Source organism: Ochlerotatus camptorhynchus, unplaced genomic scaffold (genome assembly GCF_037179485.1).
Source record: "Ochlerotatus camptorhynchus isolate MF236.1 unplaced genomic scaffold, CSIRO-AGI_Acam_v1.1 ptg000220l, whole genome shotgun sequence".
Classification (NCBI taxonomy): Eukaryota; Metazoa; Arthropoda; class Insecta; order Diptera; family Culicidae; genus Ochlerotatus; species Ochlerotatus camptorhynchus.
The window spans coordinates 100,988-125,514 of NW_027040710.1; the positions used below are offsets into that span (position 1 = coordinate 100,988).

General features: G+C 39.1%; 1 protein-coding gene across 1 annotated transcript in view; it reads right to left on the reverse strand.

Annotated features, from left to right (window-relative positions):
• Positions 1–21,108: 21,108 nt before the first annotated feature.
• The window catches only part of CngA (Cyclic nucleotide-gated ion channel subunit A), a 243,301-nt gene continuing 239,882 nt past the window's right edge, over positions 21,109–24,527 (reverse strand). The window contains exon 12 of the mRNA XM_065224960.1: positions 21,109–21,385. Coding sequence (XP_065081032.1) covers positions 21,109–21,385 — 277 coding nt within the window. The remainder of the gene's footprint in view (positions 21,386–24,527) is intronic.

Genomic DNA, 24,527 nt, shown 5'->3' on the forward strand with positions numbered 1-24,527 from the left:
GGTTAACTTTGATAGTATAATATAAAGAATAAATTTACTCGCTGTGCGTTTTCCAAATAAGAAACATTGATTCCATATTGTAGCTTAGGGTATTTCCGTTGATATTGTATATAGTTTTATATAGTATGTGTTACATATTTTACAAAAATAAAGCTAAATTAATTAATTAATTATTTTACAAAAATATTAAAAAACCATTTTCGTGTTTTTCGCGCTTTTGAAAAAGTACGCAAACCATCACTTATGAAATGTTTTTCCGATGCAGCCATCACAAATTCAATGTTGAATTATTATTGCTTTTAAAGTTTTCTGATTATATACTCATTCAAAGTTTCATATTTAAAGAACTAAATTGTTTGAGTTTCACTCATTTTTTTTTTCTACATTCATCGAACATTATCAAAGTAACCCCAAATCAAAATGCAGAAGTTAGGTCACAAAACTAAAAAAATAGTGCAAATGCTTTAATTTTCGTTCAACATATTACTAACGAATTAACTCTTGGATCCTCAGTACTTGTTTTAAAAATATAAAATTTGAAAAACATTCATTGTTTTACGGTACTTGTTTATTTTACATTCACTATATTTTATATATTGCATGACTAGTAAATTATTTTTATTTCACATATTTAAAATCTCATTATATCATTGTAACTATAATTTTCATTTACAGAAGGTGTATCAAATATCAAATCATTGTTATTTATATTTATTTTATAATAATATAATATGATATCTATGGTTTTCAGAATTTGGATTACCCAGAGAATAAATTGAATATCACCATATGTTATTAAATTGTTTTACCTTTGCAGAGTTTTGCTATTTCAAGAATTAATCATTGATGCTTATTTTTATAACTCTTGTATGCTCAAACAACCTCGATTATTTAGCAAATTGATTCTTTACTTAAATTGTGGATTCATTAAATAGGCAAAGTTGAGTTCAATCATACCATGCAATTAAAATATTCATATTAATTTGAGTGTCTAAAATCGAGGTTTTCTGTATTTTTCAGTGGCGTTTCCTTAACCTCGATCTACCTGTGCACCAACTCTCAAAACATAAATAATAATCAATATATTGCTTGCAATAGATAGATATCGAGTAAACTAGAAGATTGAGTGTATTTTCAACCGATTCGAATATGAATATGGCATTAAATCTGGTTTTGAAAGTTGGTGCACAGGTCAATAGTGAGGTTACGGGACGCCACTGGTATTTTGTTATATTTTCTGTGTTTTAAGGAAATACCTGCATACATACATACATTTTGCATTTCCCTACATATATTATATAAATTATACATTGCATGATATACTATTACCTTTAGCTTAATATTTCAGTTTACCCAAGCAAGTCATCGAAATTAATATGAAGCTGATGAAGCGGAAACATTAAATAATATTATATGTTTATAATTATTAAGCAGGTTATTTCTCGTCATGTTAGTTATTCATCACAATTTTTAGCATTATTGTTAGTATCATTCGAGCAAAATATATTTAATTGCTTAATATATCCTATACATTTCAGTGTTGCATCCACCTGTTGTGAGCTGAGGAGGTGTAGAGCTGCATCTTATTATATGTAAAATACTTCTTCATTGCAGTAGCAACTATAATATCCATATAAATGTATTTCATTATGTCATATTTTAATGTTCTGATATATTTCATTTCTCCATTGCATATATTTTCATTATATAAATAAATACTGGGTTGGGAGGGAGCATCAGGGTATCATTCAAACTGAAACTGGACGATGGTATGATTGACAGCCGGAGTCTAGGAGGGAATAAACACTATCATTTTCTTTATCCTACCGATTCGATTGTGGTGGTGTGAATTCTACTCCAACAGTTTCAGGGCGATTGACGCGCCCTTCTTAACAAACCATCCAGTAGGAAGCTTAATAAGTATTGCGAATTGTGTTATTCGATTTGTTGGAGCGTATCGTTGGAAGGAGATTCTTAAATTCCCGTGGATTTCGCGTAAGTGTCTCTGCTTACGGGTCCACCCCTCCGTTTTTGGCCCTTCATACAGCGATATAGTGAATTCAGATCGGTAGCTCAAATTGATCTTGCTATTAAGTGGAGCTGCATACAAGACAAGTCTTGAAGGGATGGTGGCTACCTTACATACATACATACATACAATTAGACCCGAGTTCCAAACCCTTTTGGAAACTCACAAAAATTTTTGAAAAAACCTCAAAAGCCTATTCCAGCGCTTAAAGAAGGTGGTAAAATTTTGTTCACAAATTTGGAAAAAGCTCAGAAACTTGCTAAGCAATTCGAGAGTTCCCATAATTTCAGTTTGGGTCTTACTAGTCCTATTGAGAATCAGGTTGCTCGGGATTTTCTGAATATTTTCTCTCGGGAAAATATTTTTGATGATTCCTGGGGGACTGATTTGGACGAAGTAAGGTCTATAACTAAAAAGTTTCAAAATATGAAAGCTCCAGGTGATGATAGAATTTTCTATATCCTCATCAAAAAACTCCCAGAGAGTACCTTGTCTTTCTTGGTAAAATTATTTAACAGATGTTTCCATTTGGCATACTTTCCTGATAAATGGAAAAATGCAAAAGTTGTTCCAATTTTGAAGCCGGATAAAAATCCAGCTGAAGCTTCTAGCTACCGTCCAATAAGTTTGCTTTCTTCAATAAGTAAACTTTTTGAAAAGATAATTTTGAATAGAATGATGCTTCACATCAATACGAACTCAATTTTTGCAGATGAGCAGTTTGGATTTCGCCATGGGCATTCAACTACTCATCAACTCTTGAGAGTTACCAATTTAATTCGTTCAAACAAATCTGAAGGCCACTCAACTGGAGTTGCTCTTCTAGACATAGAAAAAGCATTCGACAGTGTTTGGCATGAAGGTTTGATTGCTAAATTGAAAAAGTTTAATTTTCCACTTTATATTATGAAATTAGTTCAAAATTATTTAACTGACAGAACTCTTCAAGTAAATTATCAAAATTCCAAATCTAATCGACTACCTGTTAGGGCAGGAGTTCCTCAGGGTAGCATTCTTGGGCCTATATTGTATAACATTTTCACTTCGGATCTCCCTGATTTGCCTCAGGGTTGCCACAAATCTTTGTTCGCTGATGACACAGGCATTTCCGCTAAAGGAAGAAGTCTTCGTGTTATTTGCAGCAGACTGCAGAAAAGTTTAGATATTTTCTCTTCTTATTTACAAAAATGGAAGATTTCTCCCAACGCTTCCAAAACTCAACTTATAATATTTCCACATAAGCCTAGAGCTTCGTTTTTGAAACCTAGTAGTAGTCACATAGTCACTATGAACGGAGTTCCAATTTCCTGGTCAAACCAAGTGAAATATCTTGGATTAATACTTGACCAAAAATTAACTTTTAAAGATCACATTGAGGGCATTCAAGCCAAATGTAACAAATATATTAAATGTTTGTATCCTCTTATAAACAGGAAATCCAAACTTTGCCTGACGAATAAACTTCTAATATTTAAACAAGTTTTTAGACCGGCCATGCTTTACGCTGTACCAATATGGTCTAGTTGCTGCACTACCAGGAAAAAAGCACTTCAAAGGATTCAGAACAAAATTCTGAAAATGATTTTGAAGTTGCCTCCCTGGTACAGTACAACCGAAGTACATAGAATTTCGAATGTTGAGACTTTAGCACAAATGTCCAACAAAATAATTAATAATTTCAGGCAAAAATCGTTGCAATCCTCAATTGCAACGATTAATTCCCTTTATACTTAGATAAGATTTAGTTTTAGTGTTTAGTTTTAAGATATCAATTGTTATACTGACATGCAGGTTAAAAAAACCTGTTTAAAATACTGAATTGCCAAAACATGAACAATGTAAAAACACTTAGATATATATCATAACAATTAAGGCTGGGAAGTTACTGCAGTAACTGGAGCACCTAGGTTAAAATGAAATGTAATTTATTTTGAATTTGGAACAAATAAAGAGTTAAAAAAAAAAAAAAAAAAAAAAGAAAAAAAAAATAAAGTTAAATCCACCAGCTTTGAGTTCACCAGGAAGGTTCTCGAAGACCTGTTCGAGAAACAAAGGCTGCCCCAAGCGCATCAAGACCGATAACGGACCACCGTTTAATAGTGAAGATTATAGAAGCTACTGTAGCCAACGAGGAATAATTCCAGTTTTTTCCACCCCCTTATTCCCGCAGCAAAACGGATTTAGTGGAACCCTATATGAAGCTAATAAATAAGGCAATGGCTACTGCTTCCACCGATAAAACTAATTTCGTCGAAGAACTACGAGCCGCAGTTAATGCATATAACGCTGCGGCACACAGTGTAACTAAAGTTGCACCAGAAGAAGTTATGCTTGGGCGGAAGATCAAGCGCGGACTTCCACTGATGCGCCACGAGAAAGCGACTTTCGATGAAACTCTTTTTGAAAAAACCGACCGAGAATCAAAGTTGTCCAGTAAATTACGTTAAGATGTGCCCGGAGACCAGGTAATTGTTGAACGCCACATCCGAGCAAAAGGAGAATCTCGTTTTTCCCCTAAACAGTACACTGAAATTCGGGAAAGAAATGGCAGTCTTACCTTAAACGACGAGGAGGGCCAGTCATTAAGACGGCATGTCTCCCAAACTAAGAAGGTGTCTGCATGGCGCAACAGTTCTAAACCAGCTGAAACCGGGAAGACGCAGCAGAGCTTCGCGAAACCAGCCGAGACGACGGAGACAGCTCAAACTGGTCGTAAAAGGAAAGCTCCATCCTACCTGGAGCCCATTGAAGCGAATACACCACCAATATATATGTATATATATTTTTTTTTCTGAGGAAGGGAGATGTGTGGGCCCGATACACCCCAGTGTAGCATGAGCTTAATTAGGGCGAAGCAGCCCTGCAAATAGCTTGATGAGAGTGTGCGTGTGAACTCTACACAGAGTACGTATGAACCATCAGAGCCACCATCGCTCTTGGCTTTTTCCTTCATCAGCGTCCCCGAGGTAAGACGTGTTCCGCAGAGCTCCGGCGCTGGGTGATTCCTGGGAGTTAATAACGGAGTTGCACAATTACCTTTTGGTTTATGTAATGCTGCGGACATCTTTCCAGAAATTTCACAAACGGTTGTACTAGCAGATTGCAAAGGCGTTTGCAATTATCTGGATGATATTCTGGTTCATGGAAAAACTAAAGAGGAGCATGATGCTAGTCTGGAAGCTGTTCTCTGCAGCTTGCGTGAACATGGTGTAAGCATCAATCAAGAAAAATGTGTGTTAGGAAAGCAATCAGTCAAGTTCTTGGGTTTCTCACTATCAAATGACGGGCTTAGAATTGAAGAAGATAAAATGAAGGCTATCAGAGACTTTCGGAGACCTCAATCTTTGTCTGAGGTGAAAAGTTTTCTTGGATTAATGAACTTCACAGAACGATTCATTTATCAACGAGCAGAGAAGACAAATCATTTGAGGAAAGGTTTCACTGGGAACAAAATGAGGAGGACGAATTCGTTTACTTGAAGTCAGAAACATTAAGGACCGTAACGAAGTTAGTGTTTTTCAGATACAAGGAAGAAAAACAGAACTCTACGTCGATGCTTCTCCAATCGGACTTGGTGCTGTTCTTATTCAGTACAATGTATCAAAAGTTCCGAGGATTATCGGCTGCGCTTCTAAGGCGTTGTCAGAAACAGAAAAAAAAATATCCACAGACGCAGCGAGAAGCATTGGACATGGTTTGGGGTGTCGAAAGGTTTTCTTTTTATTTGCTGAATAAGTCATTTACCATCAGAAGCAAACCAGTTTATCTTCGGAGATGGATGTAGAACAGGAAAAAGGGCGATCTCTCGGACAGAAGCTTGGGCTCTCAGACTTCAATCGTATGACTTTAAAGTCAAATGTGTGCCTGGTGATAACAGTTATATTGTTATCCAATGTGGTCATTTAGATTTTTTTTTATCGATAACGGGAAGTAAAGCCGTTGGTCCCGGCCCATGTGTGTTGAATGGGTGCGATATCCTACGCAAGTGTGGAAGCTGCCTTCCTGCACATTCGGTTGCCGTCAATGGATGGCAATCGATGTCCGTCGGTGAATGGCACTAGATTGCGGAACAGAGACCGACGTTAAATAAAGGAAAGAAGAAGAAGCCGAACATCGACTCTGCTATTTCAGTTTCGCTGAGTGAATCTGACAGTTGCATAGCAACACACGCTCCTCAACGCTTGCGTAACTGCCTTTACAAACATTTCCGTTACGCAATTGAACTTTCCAGAAATTGGAAATCCATTGCAAACCAAGAATGGAAACGAGAATCCATTGCGAACGAAGCATGTATTTCCCTTCCCTTGTGTTGATGCATGGCTTCTTCAAATGATGAATGGTGTTATCACGTTTCGGTGCAACAATTAACTTGGCTTGGTTTCATGTTTTCATTTTCTCGGAGAAAAATGTCGTCAATTGCGACTTGGAATTTTCCGTCTGAATCCAAATGTTTGCTATTTGTGTCTGAATTGAAACTGAGACGGTACCAAGATTTTCCTCGCCCTTTTTTTCTGTTAATTGCGGCATCTCTCTCGGTCGTGGTTTCAGTGAATTGCAGAGATAATCAGAATAATATGCAAGAACTTTAAGGGAGGCTTTTCTGCAGCAGGGAGCTTTCGGCACGATGGAAATATAGCAGTCGTGTGTTATTGTGTAAGTCGATTCTTGTTAATTTTCATCCATCGTTTTCTCACTTTCGTTTGCTTCGGTTGTTTGGTTTCACATATCTGTTTGACAATTATCGGTGTGTTTTGGTTTTTGTATTAAAATTGATCTCCTTTTAGCTAAAGTTCAAGAATTCTTCTTCATTTCTTCGTTTCTCAACTTGGGCTTTGTTCATTGTTTGAAACACACCGCCATTAAATATTTCAATATCCCGTCGTCTTTGATTTATATATATATATATATTTTATCATCCTAGCGTACAACGATTTCTTGCTTTTTATAAACCTATTAGTAGTATGTAAGTAGTAGTTTTACTCGCACCGTATTTGTTTCCGCCTTGTTGCGTTGTTTCCATTTTTAAAATGTATATAAATATGACTTTATTCCGTAGCTATACTGAGTTACGTTTGTTGTTGTTGTTGTTGTTGTTGTTGTGTTATTCAAAATAACAATGTTTGTGTTCCAATGTGTTCTTAATTCTTAGAACGTTTATGCTTCTTTCAGGAGCTTTCCATTTCATACAAATTTAAATCAAAATATACATTTGTTCTGCTGACTACCACAGTTGCCTTTATTGGTTTTAGTATCTTATAATTCCATCACTTTTTGTCTGTTCTTTGACTGTTGCTCAACACACAATTTTCTCTGAAACAGTTAACAATACGTTCGATTTCCTAAGGATTAGCTTGCTCCAAGTGTTTATTCGCGCATAGTACAAAATAGAAAATGTTTATCTTTTCTCAGCTGTATTGAAGTTGAACTTTGAACTGGGGGAAAGAGAGAATGGGTTGACTTGTGTTTCTTAACTAGCAGTTGTTATTAAGGTTGGGTATTTGAACGGTAATGAAGTCTCTTATAACTCTAAGGGAAATGGTAACGTTAACACTTTACACAGTTTACGATGGAAAATTGTGCCATTGTCGGTCTAAAGGGGTACATCAAAATTCGAAACTCAGATCAAGGAACAGGTGGGTGACGTGCAAAGGTTGCAAGCGAAAGAATGCCAATCCTAAACTGAATCACATGCAAGTTTGGTTTGTTTCCACACAGCGAAGACGTTCGACATTTCGATTTCCGATTAACACTAACAATTGTTTTCAAACGATATGTATCTGATTCAATTTATTGGGAATAACCGATCAAGCTGCTTTTCACGGAGAACATAAATTTTTGGTTTCGTCTCAATTTACAGTATACTCCTAGAAGGTAACTGTACAACGTGGCTAACTAAATTGGTAAATTCAACCACTTGATCCGGGGAAAAAACCGCATGTGGCAGCTCCCTTGTCAACGGTTGGCTTCACTTTAGAGAAATGCTTTGCTTTGTTGTTGTTTTCTTACAGTGGGAAGGAGAATGTTTTTATTTAAATTTATTTCCTACTTACGATATACTTAAATAGAACTATATCCTCAATACAGAGTAACGGTTCCTGCGCTTTCCCTATGCATTGAAGAGTTAACTTAGCATGCCATGAAATTTGCTTTCAACGCTTGCATGTTCCCGGTTTTCTTCATTTTCATCTTTGTTGTTGTTGACTGTTCCAAATTAACTAAGAGTTTTTGTTTCCTAAAAGTAGTATAAACTTAGACTTTAATAACTAGGCTTTGTTGTGTGTTACCGTTTTGCTCAATTCCTACTGGTAATTACAATTTCCGCTGTTCGGTTTCAAATCGCACTAACTTTAACATTAGGGTTGTTTTTATTTTTTTTTCTTTGTCATCTTATCACAATCAGTAAGTACAAAATTTTAAAAATGAAAATACTTTCGAGGCACGTTAGTACACATTTCTCTCTTCTCTTTCTTTTGCTTCAAGTTTCTATATTATTTGTTTGTTATTCCTCTTTCTAATCCGTTTCGCTTCGATTCGAGTAGCACACTTGCATGAAGGGCTGTTCAAGAACACAGTAGGCCCCTTCCCTTCCCCTACGTAGTCTTACCTTGATTTTTTTTAAATTTATATGGACCAGGACCATTGACAATTGCCTCCTAAACAATCTACGTTGTTCATGTACAGCCCCTCATTGGTATTTGGTATCAGAGGTTTTCGCCATTCTCAGATGAGGTGAGTGGAATTAACGTTTGGAAAAAAATAGCGGGTTGCAGTGCACACATTTATTTTTCTAAAAAAAATCCGGGCGTTAACAACCTTGAATGACTCAGTGGTGAAATTGCCTTGGGACTATACACACCTATAACTAAGAATAAAAACATTTGAATGGCTTCCAGGCTTCCAGATTCTAGCTAGAACATGTTTGCTAATGAAATTTAATAAAAATTTCTTTACAACTTTAAGATTTATTTTTGGGATCCATTTGAAGAATTGCGTTATAGATTTTCCCTTCTTTTAATTATATAGGGGAAATGGATGTAATTTCGGCCTAAATGTCCCTAATTTGGGCCCATACATAAATTCAGCAATCGACTATATTTTCAAAAGCAACCAAAAATATCCATTAGTACTGCCCCAATGACGCGTTCATCTAGATAAAATTGATAAAAAGCAGATTTTTAGCGATGGGCCCAATCTTAGATCCATAGGCCAACATTAGAGCCTTTTTCCCTATAATTAGATATTTGCTTTTCTTTTCCTCATGAGAAGTTTATTCGAAATTAAAGATAAACGGCATTCTGTTAAATGGCATTCTACCAAATTTCCCGGAACCTTTTTAAATTACTACAGTATCACTGTAATCTGGTCTCAGTAACTGTTTTGCTATGCTGAAAGATCATTTTGAACAACGAAGCTTATTAATTTGGAATGCAAAACTACAATGACCCAAGTCCGACTGAATCACAGCACGATTCCCGAACAAGAACCGGTAGCTAACCGATAACATATGAATATCTGTATGGGGTATACCTTATTTTGGTATGCTTGTGGTATAAAATCTTGTTTTGATATTATTCACTTAGGGGGCGACCCCGGCGTAGTGGTTAGCATCCGAACCTCTCACGCCAAAGTCACGAGTTCAAATCTCACCCCCGGCCAAGTCACGAATGACCCAAGAGCGTTAAAGTGACTATAATTAAAAAAAAAATATATTCACTTATCGAAATATTTTGAAAATATAAAATAAATACCAAAATAACAAAACGTGACCTTTCAGTTTCTAGACAATAACACCAGAAAGAGTTATTGGATCGGTATTAGAAGATCTTTTAAGTAACAAGGTGGCAGTGGGGAAAAACCAAACGTTAAAGGGACTAAGTCAAATCTTTGTCCTAAAACGCGTGCTGGGTTATCCAATATTGGCGATCAGACTAAATCCAAGGAGGAGGCAGACCAGAGATAAGGTAAAGCTGATGGAAGTGGGAAGGATCAGCATCCCCCAAAGGCCCGTCCGCTGATTCTGACTCAGGTGGGTGCTCCTACAAGGATGTTGCTAGTCTGATCAAGGTTGGAATAATCGTAAAAGATTATCCCCAGCAGCAAATGTCCACGGCATAACTTAATGCTGTACAAAATGTTCTGCTCCTCAAAATCGAACAGCAAAGGCATGAGGTAATAAAACCGAAATTTACCAAATGCAGCTACAAGCATGGTGGCTCAAGGAAGTGACGAAGGTTCTTACCCCTTGGGAAAATGCAGAACTTTTTGCGCTGGACGAGAAGGAGGTCCCTCGTCTGGATTTGTTCCACGCATTCTTCCCCATGAATGCCAAATCCAGCGATGAGAGGCTTAAGGGGCTCATCGAGAGTCAAAATGACGGCTTAAACACGAAAGGCTGGAACATACTGAATCGTTCCAAAGCAAATAAACATGCCGGATGGACACAAAACGTTGGTTCAAGCTCGCTTAAGGGGGGAGTACACTTTGATTTTTCAAAAAAATGATTTTTTTGGCTTAAAATGTTCCTTGGGCTGTATACTTTAATTTAGAAAAGACTCCAATTCCACCAGAATATTCTTTACCGCTTTACGAAGCGATTTCCTAAAACATGTACCGGCGCGCTGAGAGAGCATTTTATATTTAAACGCGTTTATCTCGAAACGGGGTTGTTCAAACTGGTGTGGGAAATAACTCTAATCAGTTATCATCAAATTTCGATATGGCCTAATTTTTCTTGTTCAGAATTAAATTCTGCTTAGAAATACGTATCCACATTTTCGATTTTGTCAAAAATGGATTTTTAATCCACGATTTTGTAAGCATTTTTAGGGTGAAAACATTGACTTTTTTTTCCTAAGGCCACAACTTTTGAAAAAATTAATTTAAAAAAATCGGAATACGTATTTTTAACCCAATTTTCATTACTAATCAGGATTTTTGTTCGATTTATGTTCCAGGATCACATGGAAAGGAGTATTTTCCCACGCCGTTTTCCGACTTCCGCGCGAGGACGCCCGCGCGACCTGGTGCACCGGCCACGGGGAGACGCCAATCGAGTTCAAAAAAATACAAATTGTAGTTCGAAGGATGACTGATAAATGGGTTATAACATATTTGACCTCCCTGAGTGTTTTATTGCTTAAAAAAATTAACGAAAATGCCTTACTTTTTGGACGTTCAAAGTGTACTACCCCCTTAAGACACTAGCGGAACGTAACTTGGTACTTCCGTTTTGGTGAAACGCAGCTCAGGAAAATCAAAACTTAAGCATCAAACGATGGGTCTATCGCTCGCCCTAAAGGCAAAAATGAGCGAACCAATAAACAAAATGAAACCCATTAAGTTCCTGCAAGCGAACCTCCACCATGCAAAAGGTGCTTCAGCCGTATCGAGTCGGAGGTTCAAAAAGGAGGCGCTCATTTAAAAAGGTTCAAAAAGGATGGCACTCATTCAAGAGCCATGGTCCAATAGCGGAAAAATAAACGGTATAAACATAAAAGCATGTATGTTATTTTATGATGAAAAGCAAAGTTCACCCAGAACTGCTATTCTAGTTAGTAACACATTGAAATGCTACCCTATTTCAGAATTCATCAAACGGGACATCGTCGCAGTCATGGTTCGAGATGGGAAATGACAGGTGGGCAGGGACTCACGGTCTCCCAGTGTTGGTGAGTTCTTTGCCGTTAATGTTCACGAATAGTTCACTATTTTGCCATACAGAAATTCAAAACAATTTTTTATCTGCGGATTTGGACAGTTTTTGACCTGTTTCATACGACCGGAAGGTGTATGCTGGTCACAAATGCCGTGCTAAACTGATTTCCTGCGCAATTAATCAATCTTTGATGTGAATTTCGCTAATAAACACTAGGAGCATTTCTTATAGCAAAACTTGCCATAACAAAATGGGCGGTTCATTTTAGTAAACAAACTAACACTTCTTCCGACTGTGTCACCTCTCTTACTCGCCTAGGTCATGGTAGAGGTACCAACCACCTGGGGGGGTTGGTTGGGAAACCGAGATAGTAGTTGCTTCGGCTTGCCTCGTTAGACCAACATTGCAGAGAAAACAGCAAATCGTTCACCATCGGCTGCGATGCCAACGCGCATCATACCGTGTGGGGTAGTACGGACATCAACAGTCGAGCTGAATCAATGACGTTTATATAAGGTCTGGGCCAAAGGGCTTATTGGTGTTAGTGAAATGTGCAAATGTTTAGTGGTGTTCGTATTTTATTGCAATGTTTATCTTTTAACACGAAACAGCTGTTAGCAATGACGTATTTCTATCTGTTGTCAGTATGTTGGCAGTGACGTATTTCTATCTGTTCGGAGATGTTCAGCAATGTTTACAACATTTTTGCTTCTAACACCAGCAAGCTGCCTGTTGGCCCAGACCTTATATAAATGTCATTGGAGCTGAATGTCTTTTGGAGTTTCTCTCTTCTGACAATCTATATGTAGGGTAGAGCGCTACTTCGTCATAATCGTCCATCGTCCGTTCTATCGAGCAGAAAACATCTGTATAATCAATGATTTCACCGTGCACAAATCAGTAATACGTTTGTACCGATGCGTTAGTTCGCAAGCTACAACACAAAGCCTTTTAGAGCGTATTGTGTGAATATTTACACTCATTGTTCTCAAAACAAAAGAAGCGCTCCTAGCAAACACGCTTTTTCTACCTTCATCCGTAAGACGAAGAAAATCCAATGGCGTTTCAATGCGTTTGGACGGAATTGAAACTCGTAGGACGAATTTGGAATGAAGAAGCAGTGTTAGATTTTTTAAAAATATCTCAACAATGTGTGTCTCTTTATCAAATTCAACGGTACTTAATGAAAGGGGAATACATTTAGAAGTCATCTTTGATAGAAACATTTTATTTAGTGTTAAAATCCGTTCAAGAAAGAGGGGTAAAGTATGGGTTGTCCTTAGTAGGACGGAAATGAGATCAAAAACCCTATGCAACAAAGCAAATGAACCTACTTTTTCAAATTTCATTAGACAGGAAGTATTAGATTTGACATTATGCAATCCTTCAAGTACGGAAAAAAATTCGGAATTGGTATGTGTATGTGTCCGATGAAATCTCTTTGTCTGATCATAAACATATTATGTTTGAAAGGGGGAGGTGATTTTTCACCTTCTGCATTTAGGAATCCTAGGAAAACAAACTGGGATCATTATGCACAGTGCTTGAATTCTGACATATTTACAGGTTGGAATCATTTTCCCAAAAGGTAAACGAAAGGATTATCAGTTCTTTCAACAGTAGTTGTCCTATCAAGCGATCCTTCTCTAGCAGGGAAAACTTCTCGTAAGATGTTCAATAAGGTGAAACTCACTTCTGATTGGACACAGTACAAGAAATCTCTATCTGAATATAATAACGAAATAAGGAAATCTAAGAGGCGGTCAAGAGGTTACAAAAAACCTCTTTCGAAAGATCATACGACAGAACTTGGTCGTCTTAAATGTACTGATGGTGGTTTCACCAAATCTCCTTCTGAAACTTTAGATCTAATGATGGAAACACATTTTCCAGGATTAGTCTTGTGTGAGGAATCGGCTAACTCTGATTTTGCTGATGAAAGATGTTCTACGGAGAACTCAAAGAACAGGAGACACCACACCAGTTATAGCTGATGAAATCTTCACTGAGGCCAGAGTAATCGACATGAATGCCCATAGCAAAAACAATAAAATTTCTGACCAAAGCACACTACTGACATCTGGCTCCGTGTTCGCGTGAAATATTAGCTTAGCCATGAAACTGCATGCAAAAGTTATGATTTGGTTGGTGTCTGATCTATTCTGGTCAAATTATTTTTATCTAGATCTAAAAATCCTATGGTTTTGCCAGTTCGGTTCCCTGCACATTTGAATCGGCCGTTTACGATTTTCGGACATAAGTCAGAATTAAGTGTCATGTCGGTTTGTCGGTGCTTTAAATCTGCAGGTGTGGAGGGGTAGGTAGCTCATCGATTCTTCCGGTTCGCCTCCTAGCATCGTGCTATAAGGTACCAGGCGATAACCAGAGTAGTTGATCGATAGCTCGATGACGTCATTTCGTTGGCGTTTGCAAATGAAATTCTCATAGCAGGCGTTGACGATGGGACGTTGTCGAGTTGTTGAATAAGCAACTATCGTGGTAACTCACCGATTACCTGTCGATCTGCCAAATTTGGAAAGACGTCTGCATTGAATTGTCTCATATAATAATATTCCGCCCACTATATCACAAGAAATTGCGAGTAGCTGAGTGAAATGGAGATAAGTTAAGCATTGGGTACAGGACCAAGTCTCCCCTGGGTGGTGCCAGAAGATGAGTGCAATAGAATCATCAAGTTGCCATAAAGCACGGAATGAGACTATTGCATGGCTGGGTAGTCAAAGTCTTCCATTCGTTAGTCATTTCAGGTGGATTAGAGCAGGTTTAGGTTTAGGGTGGACGTTGGCCAGATTTGGATTTTTCAGATGTAATCCTGGATAGGACCCTGTCATTGAACGTCGCGTGAAAGTGAAACTTAATGAAGTTTTTAGTTTTCGGATTTGAAAGATCGTCGGTTACAGTGGCCTGCTTACTGAGCAGAAAAACGCGGTCCCAGGTCCTTACCTATCAAAGAGATTTATGGTAAAATCGCTTGTGTATCGTGTATTTTGCGAAACTCGTTGTTGTCGTTGGTTCCGCGTTTGAATGGATACAAAAATTTTAGCAACGGTATTATGTGATATGAGGGGCTCGGTGGCCTTAGAGCAACCGTTTTTGCTTACTGAGCAGAACATCATGAGTCTAATCTCAAGCCCATCCACATTCAAGATTCGTCAATCGTTTTATTTGTTAATATGACTACATGGTAATAACAGCAACTCGGTGATTAAAAAGGTGCTCGTCTGCCTAGTGGCAAACGTTTTTGCTTACTGAGCAGAAGACCGTGGGTTTAGTCCCAAGCTCCTTCGCGTTATATGATCGTTAGGACATCAATTCAGCTTATCGTTTACCAAAACGAACCCTGCTGCAAACCCAACCCTCTTATCCAACATCCCAGTGATTCCTCGTGGAAGTGCAGAGGTGTTCTCGGCTTCCATCAAAGCGAGTGTCATGTCAACACAATCCTTCCCACTCCTTTCTTGACCTGTGTTCGGGCGCAGCCGGCGCTGGTATTGCCTAATTTAAGATCACCAGTTTTTACACATTGAGGATGATTGCTAGTCCCAAGCATCGTCTATTGGTTCTCTATGTAATTACAGCTGATCTGGCAATAACAGAGTAGCAACCGTGGGCGGTTAATCAAGCTCAAGCTCAAGCAATCTCAAGCTTCAAATCAGCAGGTGTGGATGCAGTGCTGATTCCGGCTCTAACTAAGATTTCTAAGGCAAGTATAAGGTTAAATTATATTCCATCAAAATGGAGATTGGTAAGAGTTATATTCATACCAAAAAATGGGAGGTGCGGCAAAACGCATCCAAAATCATTCAGTTCATCATCATCAATTTTGTTAAAGACTATGGAAAAGGTGTTGGAATCAATTCAAGTCAAGTCAACAGTTACTGCTCTCCATACCTTAGTAACAAAAATTGGAAAAATCTCTTTCAGTTAAAAAAATTGCACTCTGCTCTTTCTTGGATATGGAAGGAGCTTTTGATAACGCATCCTATTCCTATATGGTTTACGCCATGAAGGCAAGGAACTTCGATAGGCGCATCGTCAACTGGATTCAGACTATGCTTGCAAAAAGGGAAATCACTTCTGGGCTGGGTAGCTCATCTATAACAGTAAAGGCAACGAAAGGTTGTCCTCAAGGAGGAGTTCTCTCACCACAGCTGTGGTCTTTAGTTGTAGATGATCTTCTACAAAGCCTGGAAGTTGTGAGCAATGCGGATGACATAGTCATAATAGTAAGAGAAAAGTTTGACGTGCATTAAAGAGGGCATAAGTATTAATCCATCAAAAGTCGTTATCATCCCCTATACTAGATAGAGGAAGATTAACCTAAAAGAATTCAACCTTGGAGGAGAGCAGATCCATCTTCGTGAACAGGCAACGATTGGTTAAATATCAACACAAAACAGTGATGCCGTTTTATATTATATTTTGTGGCATACTTGCCATCGTGTGCCACGACGTGCCGATCAGTGTGCCGCGATGTGTTTCGGCACAATGTGCAGAGTTGATTACCCCTTGGATGACATAAATAAACGGGAAAGACTAAAATACAGTTGAAAAGCGTTTTATTTATGCTAATACGAAATTTCTGTTGAAAATAGCAGACTGCAAGAATTTTCGTCTACCAATCTGCCAATCTGGCGCTCACTCTGTGAAAGCTCACGAATCAAAAGATCGTTGATTATGACGCTCTGAAAGCGAAATTGACAAGTTTTATGAGTCAAACACACACCTTACACCGTCTTCTTGTTATTTGCAAGTACAACATATCATCTAATGATTTAATAATTCCGAAAAAAATTATAGCAATTGAGTGGAAGCAACCCTGCTTCTAGGTCCCTAAAGATACAACAAATTTAAACAGCACTTTTCAGTGCTCAACCTGTAAAATTTCAACCTTGTTTGACTCTAATTCCTCTTCAATCCTTGTTTGAACCCTACCCAAGGTAATCCTGCTTGGCCATCGACTTGGAAAATTCTTCTTTGATCCTTCGGATTCTTACAGTAATCTGTTTGGAAATCGATTTAGAGAATCTTGGTTCTACCGCCATGGCGCCTAAGTGCAATAGAAAAAGGTCAAACGCTTGATCCCCTTTCTGATTAAATTCAATTTAACAATCAATTTGATATGCTTACGGATGATGAGAATGATTCATCATATAGGCAAAATTCAACTAAACATTCCCGGCTTAGTGCCGAAAAGGAAAAGGTTTCCCCTATTGATTCAATCACTTCCGATTGCCATGCTCTTAGCAAGGAACTTTTGAGCTTCGTTCAATTTATGTTTTCACTTCAAATTGGTCGTGGGGGTGAATGCGGTGTATTGGCTGAAACCTTGGACGGATTCAAACGTCTTTTCAAGTACCACATTTTTTACTTACTACACCAAAACTGAATGCCTGTTCATCATTTTTAATAGAAGAATCAAACATCCTTTCTTTGTTAGAAACCAAAGTTTTTGAAACATTGAGAGTTTCTGTCCAAACAAAATTTGGACAACTTACTTTTATAGCTGCCTATTTGCCATTTCAATGCGGAGGCCATCAAATGAATTTTCTCAAGGCTGACCTTAAGAAATTTACCAGTCATATGTCTAAATTCTTCATTATTGGTGATTATATTGCAAAACACCGCTCATGGAATAATGCTGAAATAAATTTCAATGGTAGTATTCTGTGTGATGATTATCCTGCACGTTATTACACAATTCAGTATCCAGGCCCACCATGCTTTCCTTCAGCAAGAAATCCCTCAACTATAGATTTGGTCTTAACCGATTCATGTCAACTTTGTAGCCAATTGGTTACCCATGCTGACTTCGGTTCTGATCACCTTCCAGTAACTTTTGAAATATCCCAAGAAATAATTTCTAATCCCAACAGCTCTACTTGAAATTACCATAGAGCTGATTGGGAGCAATATCGAACATTTATGGAAGATAACTTCGATCCAAACATTCATTTGCAAACCAAAGATGAAATTAATTATGCTCTTGAATCTCTGACTACTTCTATAGTTGAAGCAAGAGCTGCATCAGTACTAAAATGCGACGTTAAATTCGATTCAATTATAATAGACGATGATCTTCAGCTCTTGATCCATATGAAAAATGTCCGTAGGAGGCAATATCAAGAATCAGGTTGCTCGGGGTTATCTGAACATTTCATCGCGGGAAGATTTTTTTGAAGATTCCTGGGGTACTGATCTGGTTGAATTAAGATCATCTTCTTATTCTTCAAGCTTTCAAGCTTATTGCTTATCGTATATTAGCTAATTGTGTGCTCTCAACTAAGTGTTCTAGATGCACTTCCACAGTTATTAATTGACAGTTTCGATGCCTGAAACCATTTTTGCATTAGTATAATTGTACAATCATACTCTATGCCTAAGGAAGTCAAGAAATTCCTAGATCGGACCGGGAATCGAACCCAGCCACTTCCAGCATGGTCTTGCTTTGTAGCTGCGCCTTTACCGACTGAGCTAAGGGAGATCCCTAGGAGGGAATTCGTATAACTAAAAAAAATCCAAATATGAAAGCTCCAGGTGATGATGGAATTTTCCATATCCTCATCAAAAAACTCCCATAGAGTACATTGTCTTTCATCGTAAAATTATTTAATAGATGTCTTCATTTGGTTTACTTTCCTAATAAATGGAAAACATGCCAAAGTTGCTCCAATTTTGAAGCCGGATAAAAATCCAGCTGAAGCTTTTAGCTACCATCCAATAAGTTTGCTTTCTTCAATAAGTAAACTTTTTGAAAACATTATTTTGAATAGAATGATGCTTCACATCAATACGAACTCAATTTTTGCAGATGAGCAGTTTGGGTTTCGCCATGGGCATTCAACTACTCATCAACTCTTAAGAGTTACCATTTTAATTTGTTCAAACAAATCTGAAGGCTGCTCAACTGGAGTTGCTCTACCTGTTAGGGCTGGAGTTCCTGAGGGTAGCATTCTTGGGCCTATATTGTATAACATTTTCACTTTCGACCTCCCTGATTTGCCGCAGGGTTTCCAAACATATATGTCTCCCAACACTTCCAAAACTCAACTTATACTATTTCCACATAAGCCTAGAGCTTCCTTTTTGAAACCTAGTAGTAGTCACATAGTCACTATGAACGGAGTTCCAATTTCCTGGTCAAACCAAGTGAAATATCTTTTAACTTTTACATGCCTTCATTCAAGCCAAATTTAACAAATATATAAAATGTTTGTATCCCTTTTATAAACAAGAAATCCAAACTTTGCCTAACAAATAATCTTCTGCCAATTTGGTTTAGCTGTTGCCCTACCAGGAAAAAAGCACTTTTGAAGTTGCCCAGCTGGTACAGTACTACCGAGGTACATTTATTGTTGAGACTTTAGAACAAATGTTTAACAAAATAATCAATAATTTCTGGCAAAAATCGTTGCAATCCTCCATTGCAACAATTAAGTAGATACGATTTAGTTTTAGTTTTTAGTTTAAAAATGACAGTTGTTATGCTGACACGCAGGTATAGAAAACCTGCTTAAAATTCTGAATTGCCAAGGCAGGAACAATGTAAAAACACTTAGCTATGTATTCCATAACAATTAAGGCTGTCGCAGGTGTTTGTTCCGATATAAGGGGCTTGATGGTCTAGTGGCGACCGTTTTTGCTGCCGGAGTAGAAAATCGTGGGTTCCATCCTGGGGGTGTGCATTTAATTTTTACTGTCTAGATTTCGACTACCGATTCTTCTTCTTCTTCTTGCTTATTGCATGCTCTCAACTTAGTGATCTAGATGCACTTTCAGAGTTATTAATTGGGAGCTTTCGATGCCCGTACCATTTTTCCATTAGTATATATTGTGTGGCAAGTACGATAAAATTCTATGCCTTGGAAAGTGAAGACATTTTCCAACCCGAAAAATTCCTAGACCGGACCGGGAATCGAACCCAGCAACTTCCAGCATGGTATTGCTTGCATTCTAACAAACAGATATATTGCAGAAGTACCAGTAAAAATGAATGCCGAGCCAATCAGATGTTGGAGATTTAACCGAACTAGATTAAGTGTGTGGTACATTGGATTAGACCAACAAGTATGTCCCAAAGGAAACAGGTTTAATTATGAACTAATAGCGGGATTCGGTTGAATATCTCAAGAACATGAACGATGAAAGTTACTCAGGAATTCAAGTTTCCACTGTTTGGCATAAACTTTTTGTTTACTTCGTCGTAACGGAACCGGAGAACGTCGAACGAATTTATTACACTGAAGACGGTTTCAATGTTATGAAAACCGATGTTGTATGCCTCCTTGATCGATGTATTTCTTTTCTACTACCGGTAGATCCAGGTTCTGGCCTTGCACGTAACTGGCGTTTATATGGGTAAGGTGTTCTGCTGGGAAAGATATTCTACCGGAACATTGATGCTGTTTTGAAAGCAAAAGAAACGTGCAAACATCACTGACTCTACCGTCGAGGCATAGACTGAGGGAATCCAATCTTTAAAACCTGGAAAAACATTTGAGACAAATTTACGATTTATGAGTAAACTGAACTCAAATTTGGGTTGATATCATTGGCCGTTCTGAAAGTATTTTTCTTTTACCACCACAACCCACACCACAAGCATCAATAGAGAGCTCACAACAGTAGGTATGCCAAATATGTAAAACATTATTTTTAACAAATTGTAGCCCTTTATCCCCACTTTCTGGCGCATAAATAATCAGTGACTGGTCGCCACCTACAATCTAGAACAGCATTCCAACAAATTATGAAACCTGTGTTGGTAATCGGTGTACCATTGATTAATATTTAACGACATTTAGCATTGCTACGAAGCATCGTTCACAATTTATTATAAACCACATCAATGAATACCACAATCAGCCAAAATTCAAATGTGGCAAGCAAGCCATGTAATACGTTGTAATAGACCTCTTCCCATTCCCTCCTCCCATCTCACCTAGAATCGTGCCACTTCCTTCTGCCATTTTTTTTTTGTACCAAGTGCGCTACTAAAATTTAATATTCACAGCACACATCTCCCTAAGAATAGATATAAATATTCGAGTAATGATGGCCCATTTTCATACACACCACCAACCAGCACCACTCCATCCAATCCGAGACCCACCGGATCGAAACGACTTCCTACCAACTTTCATCTCCACAGCGTCAACGATTTGACCTCAGCAGTGGGGACGACAAGCAGCAGGATGATGGTGATGGTGATGCGATTCTTCCGAGGTGGCATCTGTTCTGGGGTCTTCACTGGCAGCCACCCACGGTCGTAAAATGTCGTCATAGTCACGTGCCCATCCGACCACCGTTGTTGTTTGAAGGCTGGTGCATCGTAGCGGCCGCCGGTCGATGCGTCAAGTTGCCACCACGAGCGTCGAAGAGCGGAAGAATGGTGAATGCATATTCATAACGTATTCTGCTTGCTGTTGCTATTGCCGTTGGTTGAAAGTGCCATCTCACTCGCCGTTGCTGTCGTAGGCGCCGCCGCCGCCGCCGCCGCCGCCGTCGTTGCCGTCGTCGTCGATGGCGAATGCGATTTGCGTCGATTCTGGGCCGATCGCTGCTGGGTCCGTGGGGCAGCGCTTACATTCCCGGATGCTGCCAGCAACGACGACGACGATGATGGACCACCGGTTGGGGAACTGTGGTTATTGGTGCGTCGTTTCGGTGAACTGATGGCCCTGTGTGGGGGGGGGGGGGGGAGAAGAGAAGATTGCGATGAAAATATTGTGGAATGAATATATTGCGAGTTGAGTGGAAAAATGTAGGTTAGGAATGATTGCATTTTTATCGGCTATTTGATGTGGAATGGCGCACGAGTATTTTCTTGATTCGGATTCTGGTGGCTCTTACTCAAGTCATATTGAAATGGAAAAAAAATATGAAAAATACTCGGATGGGCCTATGTTTGTTAATGGGTTTGTTTATATTCTGTTTCTAGCACAAAATTAAAGTTCGAAAGACTGACTCGATCTCATGTATTTCAACAATTTCTTCAATTTTCAGTTTGTTGTTTGTTATAGACCTGTGCGCTGATGTAATACAGCTAATTTTTGTCTGTATAAGTTGTCCTGCAGCTAAAGTTGTAAGAAGCGACCCCAATGTAAAAGTAACCATGAAATATATGCAGTTAGATATCAAGTCAAAATGAAGTTACGTCATAAAATGTGACTAATCTGATCTCAATGTACGAGTACAACGAGTACAGAGATCTCAATGCAAGCCTGTACAACGCACATCAGTCTCACTTGCAGAGTCGTCTCAAAGCTAATCCTAAGGAATTCTGGCGATATGTGAACGAGCAACGGAAAGAAACGGGATTGCCGTCCAATATGACTGATGGCGTTACTGATGCCAACTCCGTCGCAGATATCGCCAATATGTTTCGCACACAATTCAGCAGCGTTTTTTCAGACGAAGTTCTTGATGCTCAGGAAATTGCTGCTGCCACGAGTAATGTCCCTCGTACGTCAGTGTTTGGTTCTCCATTCACCATCCACAGCGACATGATGATTTCAGCCGGGAAACAGATGAAAACATCAACAGGATCTGGTCCAGATGGCATTCCCTCATTAGTACTGAAACGTTGCTTAGACACTCTTTCAGAGCCCTTAGCTAAGGTCTTCAACTTGTCAATGACCTCCGGAGTTTTTCCAGAATGTTGGAAGGATTCGTTTGTTTTCCCTGTTCACAAAAAAGGATGCAAGCAGACTGTCGCCAATTACCGCGGAATAGCTGCATTTAGTGCTATCTCCAAACTATTCGAGCTAATTGTCCTGGAAAAGTTGGTTCAAGACTGCTCGTACAGTATTTCTCAGGATCAACACGGCTTCATGCCTAAGCGCTCGACGACGACTAATCTAACTGTTTTTACATCGTTCATTATTCGTGAGATTGAACGTGGCCATCAAGTTGACGCCATATACACCGACCTCTCTGCAGCTTTCGATAGAGTGAACCATGAAATTACCATCTCTAAATATGACAAAATGGGTGTTCATGGGAGTCTACTTACCTGGCTTCGCTCCTATCTGACTGGCAGATCTATGTCTGTTAAGATCGGTGACTACGCTTCTCCACCCTTCATTGTTACATCTGGTGTTCCTCAGGGCAGCCACCTGGGGCCATTGCTTTTCCTGTTGTATATGAACGACGTGAACTTGATCCTTAAATGCCTTAAACTCTCGTACGCCGACGACATGAAGCTCTACTACGTAATAAAAGGGCCTCAAGACGCTCATTTCCTCCACCAAGAACTTGAAGTCTTTGATGATTGGTGCCGGATAAACAGGATGTCTTTAAATGTGTCCAAGTGCTCGGTCATCTCCTTTGGCCGTAAACGGGCGATGCATTTCCACGATTACACCTTAAGAGGAATAAGCTTGAAACGCGAATCGACTGTCAAGGACTTGGGAGTCATGCTCGATTGCAAATTAACGTTCAAGGATCACATTGCTTATGTTGTATCTAAAGCTTCATCGCAGCTAGGATTTTTATTCCGTTTCGCCAAAAGCTTCAAGGACGTGTATTGCCTGAAGGCTTTATACTGTTCCCTGGTTTGACCTATACTGGAATACTCTGCCGTTGTTTGGTCGCCATTCTATCAGAATGCCATCCATAGAATTGAAGCTGTTCAGCGAAAATTTATTCGCTTTGCGTTGCGACACCTTCGTTGGCGCGACCCGCGTAACTTGCCGAGCTATGAAAGTCGCTGTAACCTCATCGACCTGGAGCTCTTGGAAGGAAGGCGCAATGTGGCGAAGGCTTGTTTCGTTGCAGATCTTCTGCAAGGGAACGTCGACTGCTCCACACTTCTCAGTCTTCTTGACATCAACACTCAACGACGGGACCTCCGGCTGCATGCGTTCTTCAACAACCGGCGTTCGAGGACCAACTATGGCATACACGAACCAATGTTGAGTATGTGCCGCGTTTTCAATAGTTGTTATTATGTGTTTGATTTTAATGTGTCCCGCGAGAAAAATAAGCGTAGCTTTAAGAGATGTTTGCGTTAATTTTGTGTTTGAAGCAGTTTTGATGTTTAGATATAGAAAATTGTCATTAGGGTAACTATTTTATCTGTTGACAAGTAGAAAAAATAAATGTAACCTTTTTGTGTCACAGTGTAACCTTTTTGTGTCGATCTAATCAAACACTTGAGTTCCAGATTCTACAACCATCTGGCACTGATTTTTAATCAGTGTCTCAGACTTGACTACTTCCCCTCGTGTTGGAAGTCAGCTAAAGTCATACCAATCCGAAAACCTGGGAAGGATCCGTCCTCTCCTTCAAATTATCGACCAATCAGCCTTCTCTCGGGATTATCAAAACTGTTCGAAAAAGCAGTGTACCACCGGCTCCTAACATCTGCCGATGAAAACAACTTGTTACTCGAGGAACAGTTTGGTTTTCGGAAAGGTCGTTCGACCGTCCACCAGCTGACTCGAGTAACAAACATTCTCAGACGGAACAAGTCTGTTTCGAAAACATCTGCCATGGCGTTGTTGGACGTTGAAAAAGCATTTGACAATGTCTGGCATGATGGCCTGGTGTTCAAATTGCAGCAGTACGGTCTTCCAATTTTCCTAGTGAAGATAATAAACAACTATCTATCAGACAGGACGTTCTGAGTCTCTCTGAATGGCATCACATCGGATGCTTTCAACATCGGTGCCGGGGTTCCACAAGGAAGCATCCCTGGCCCCATCCTATTCAACCTGTTCACCTCCGATATGCCGGCTCTCCCTCATGGTGGATCGTTGTCTCTGTTCGCAGATGACACATCCATCGTCTACAAGGGTAGGGTCATCGGAGCTCTGACTG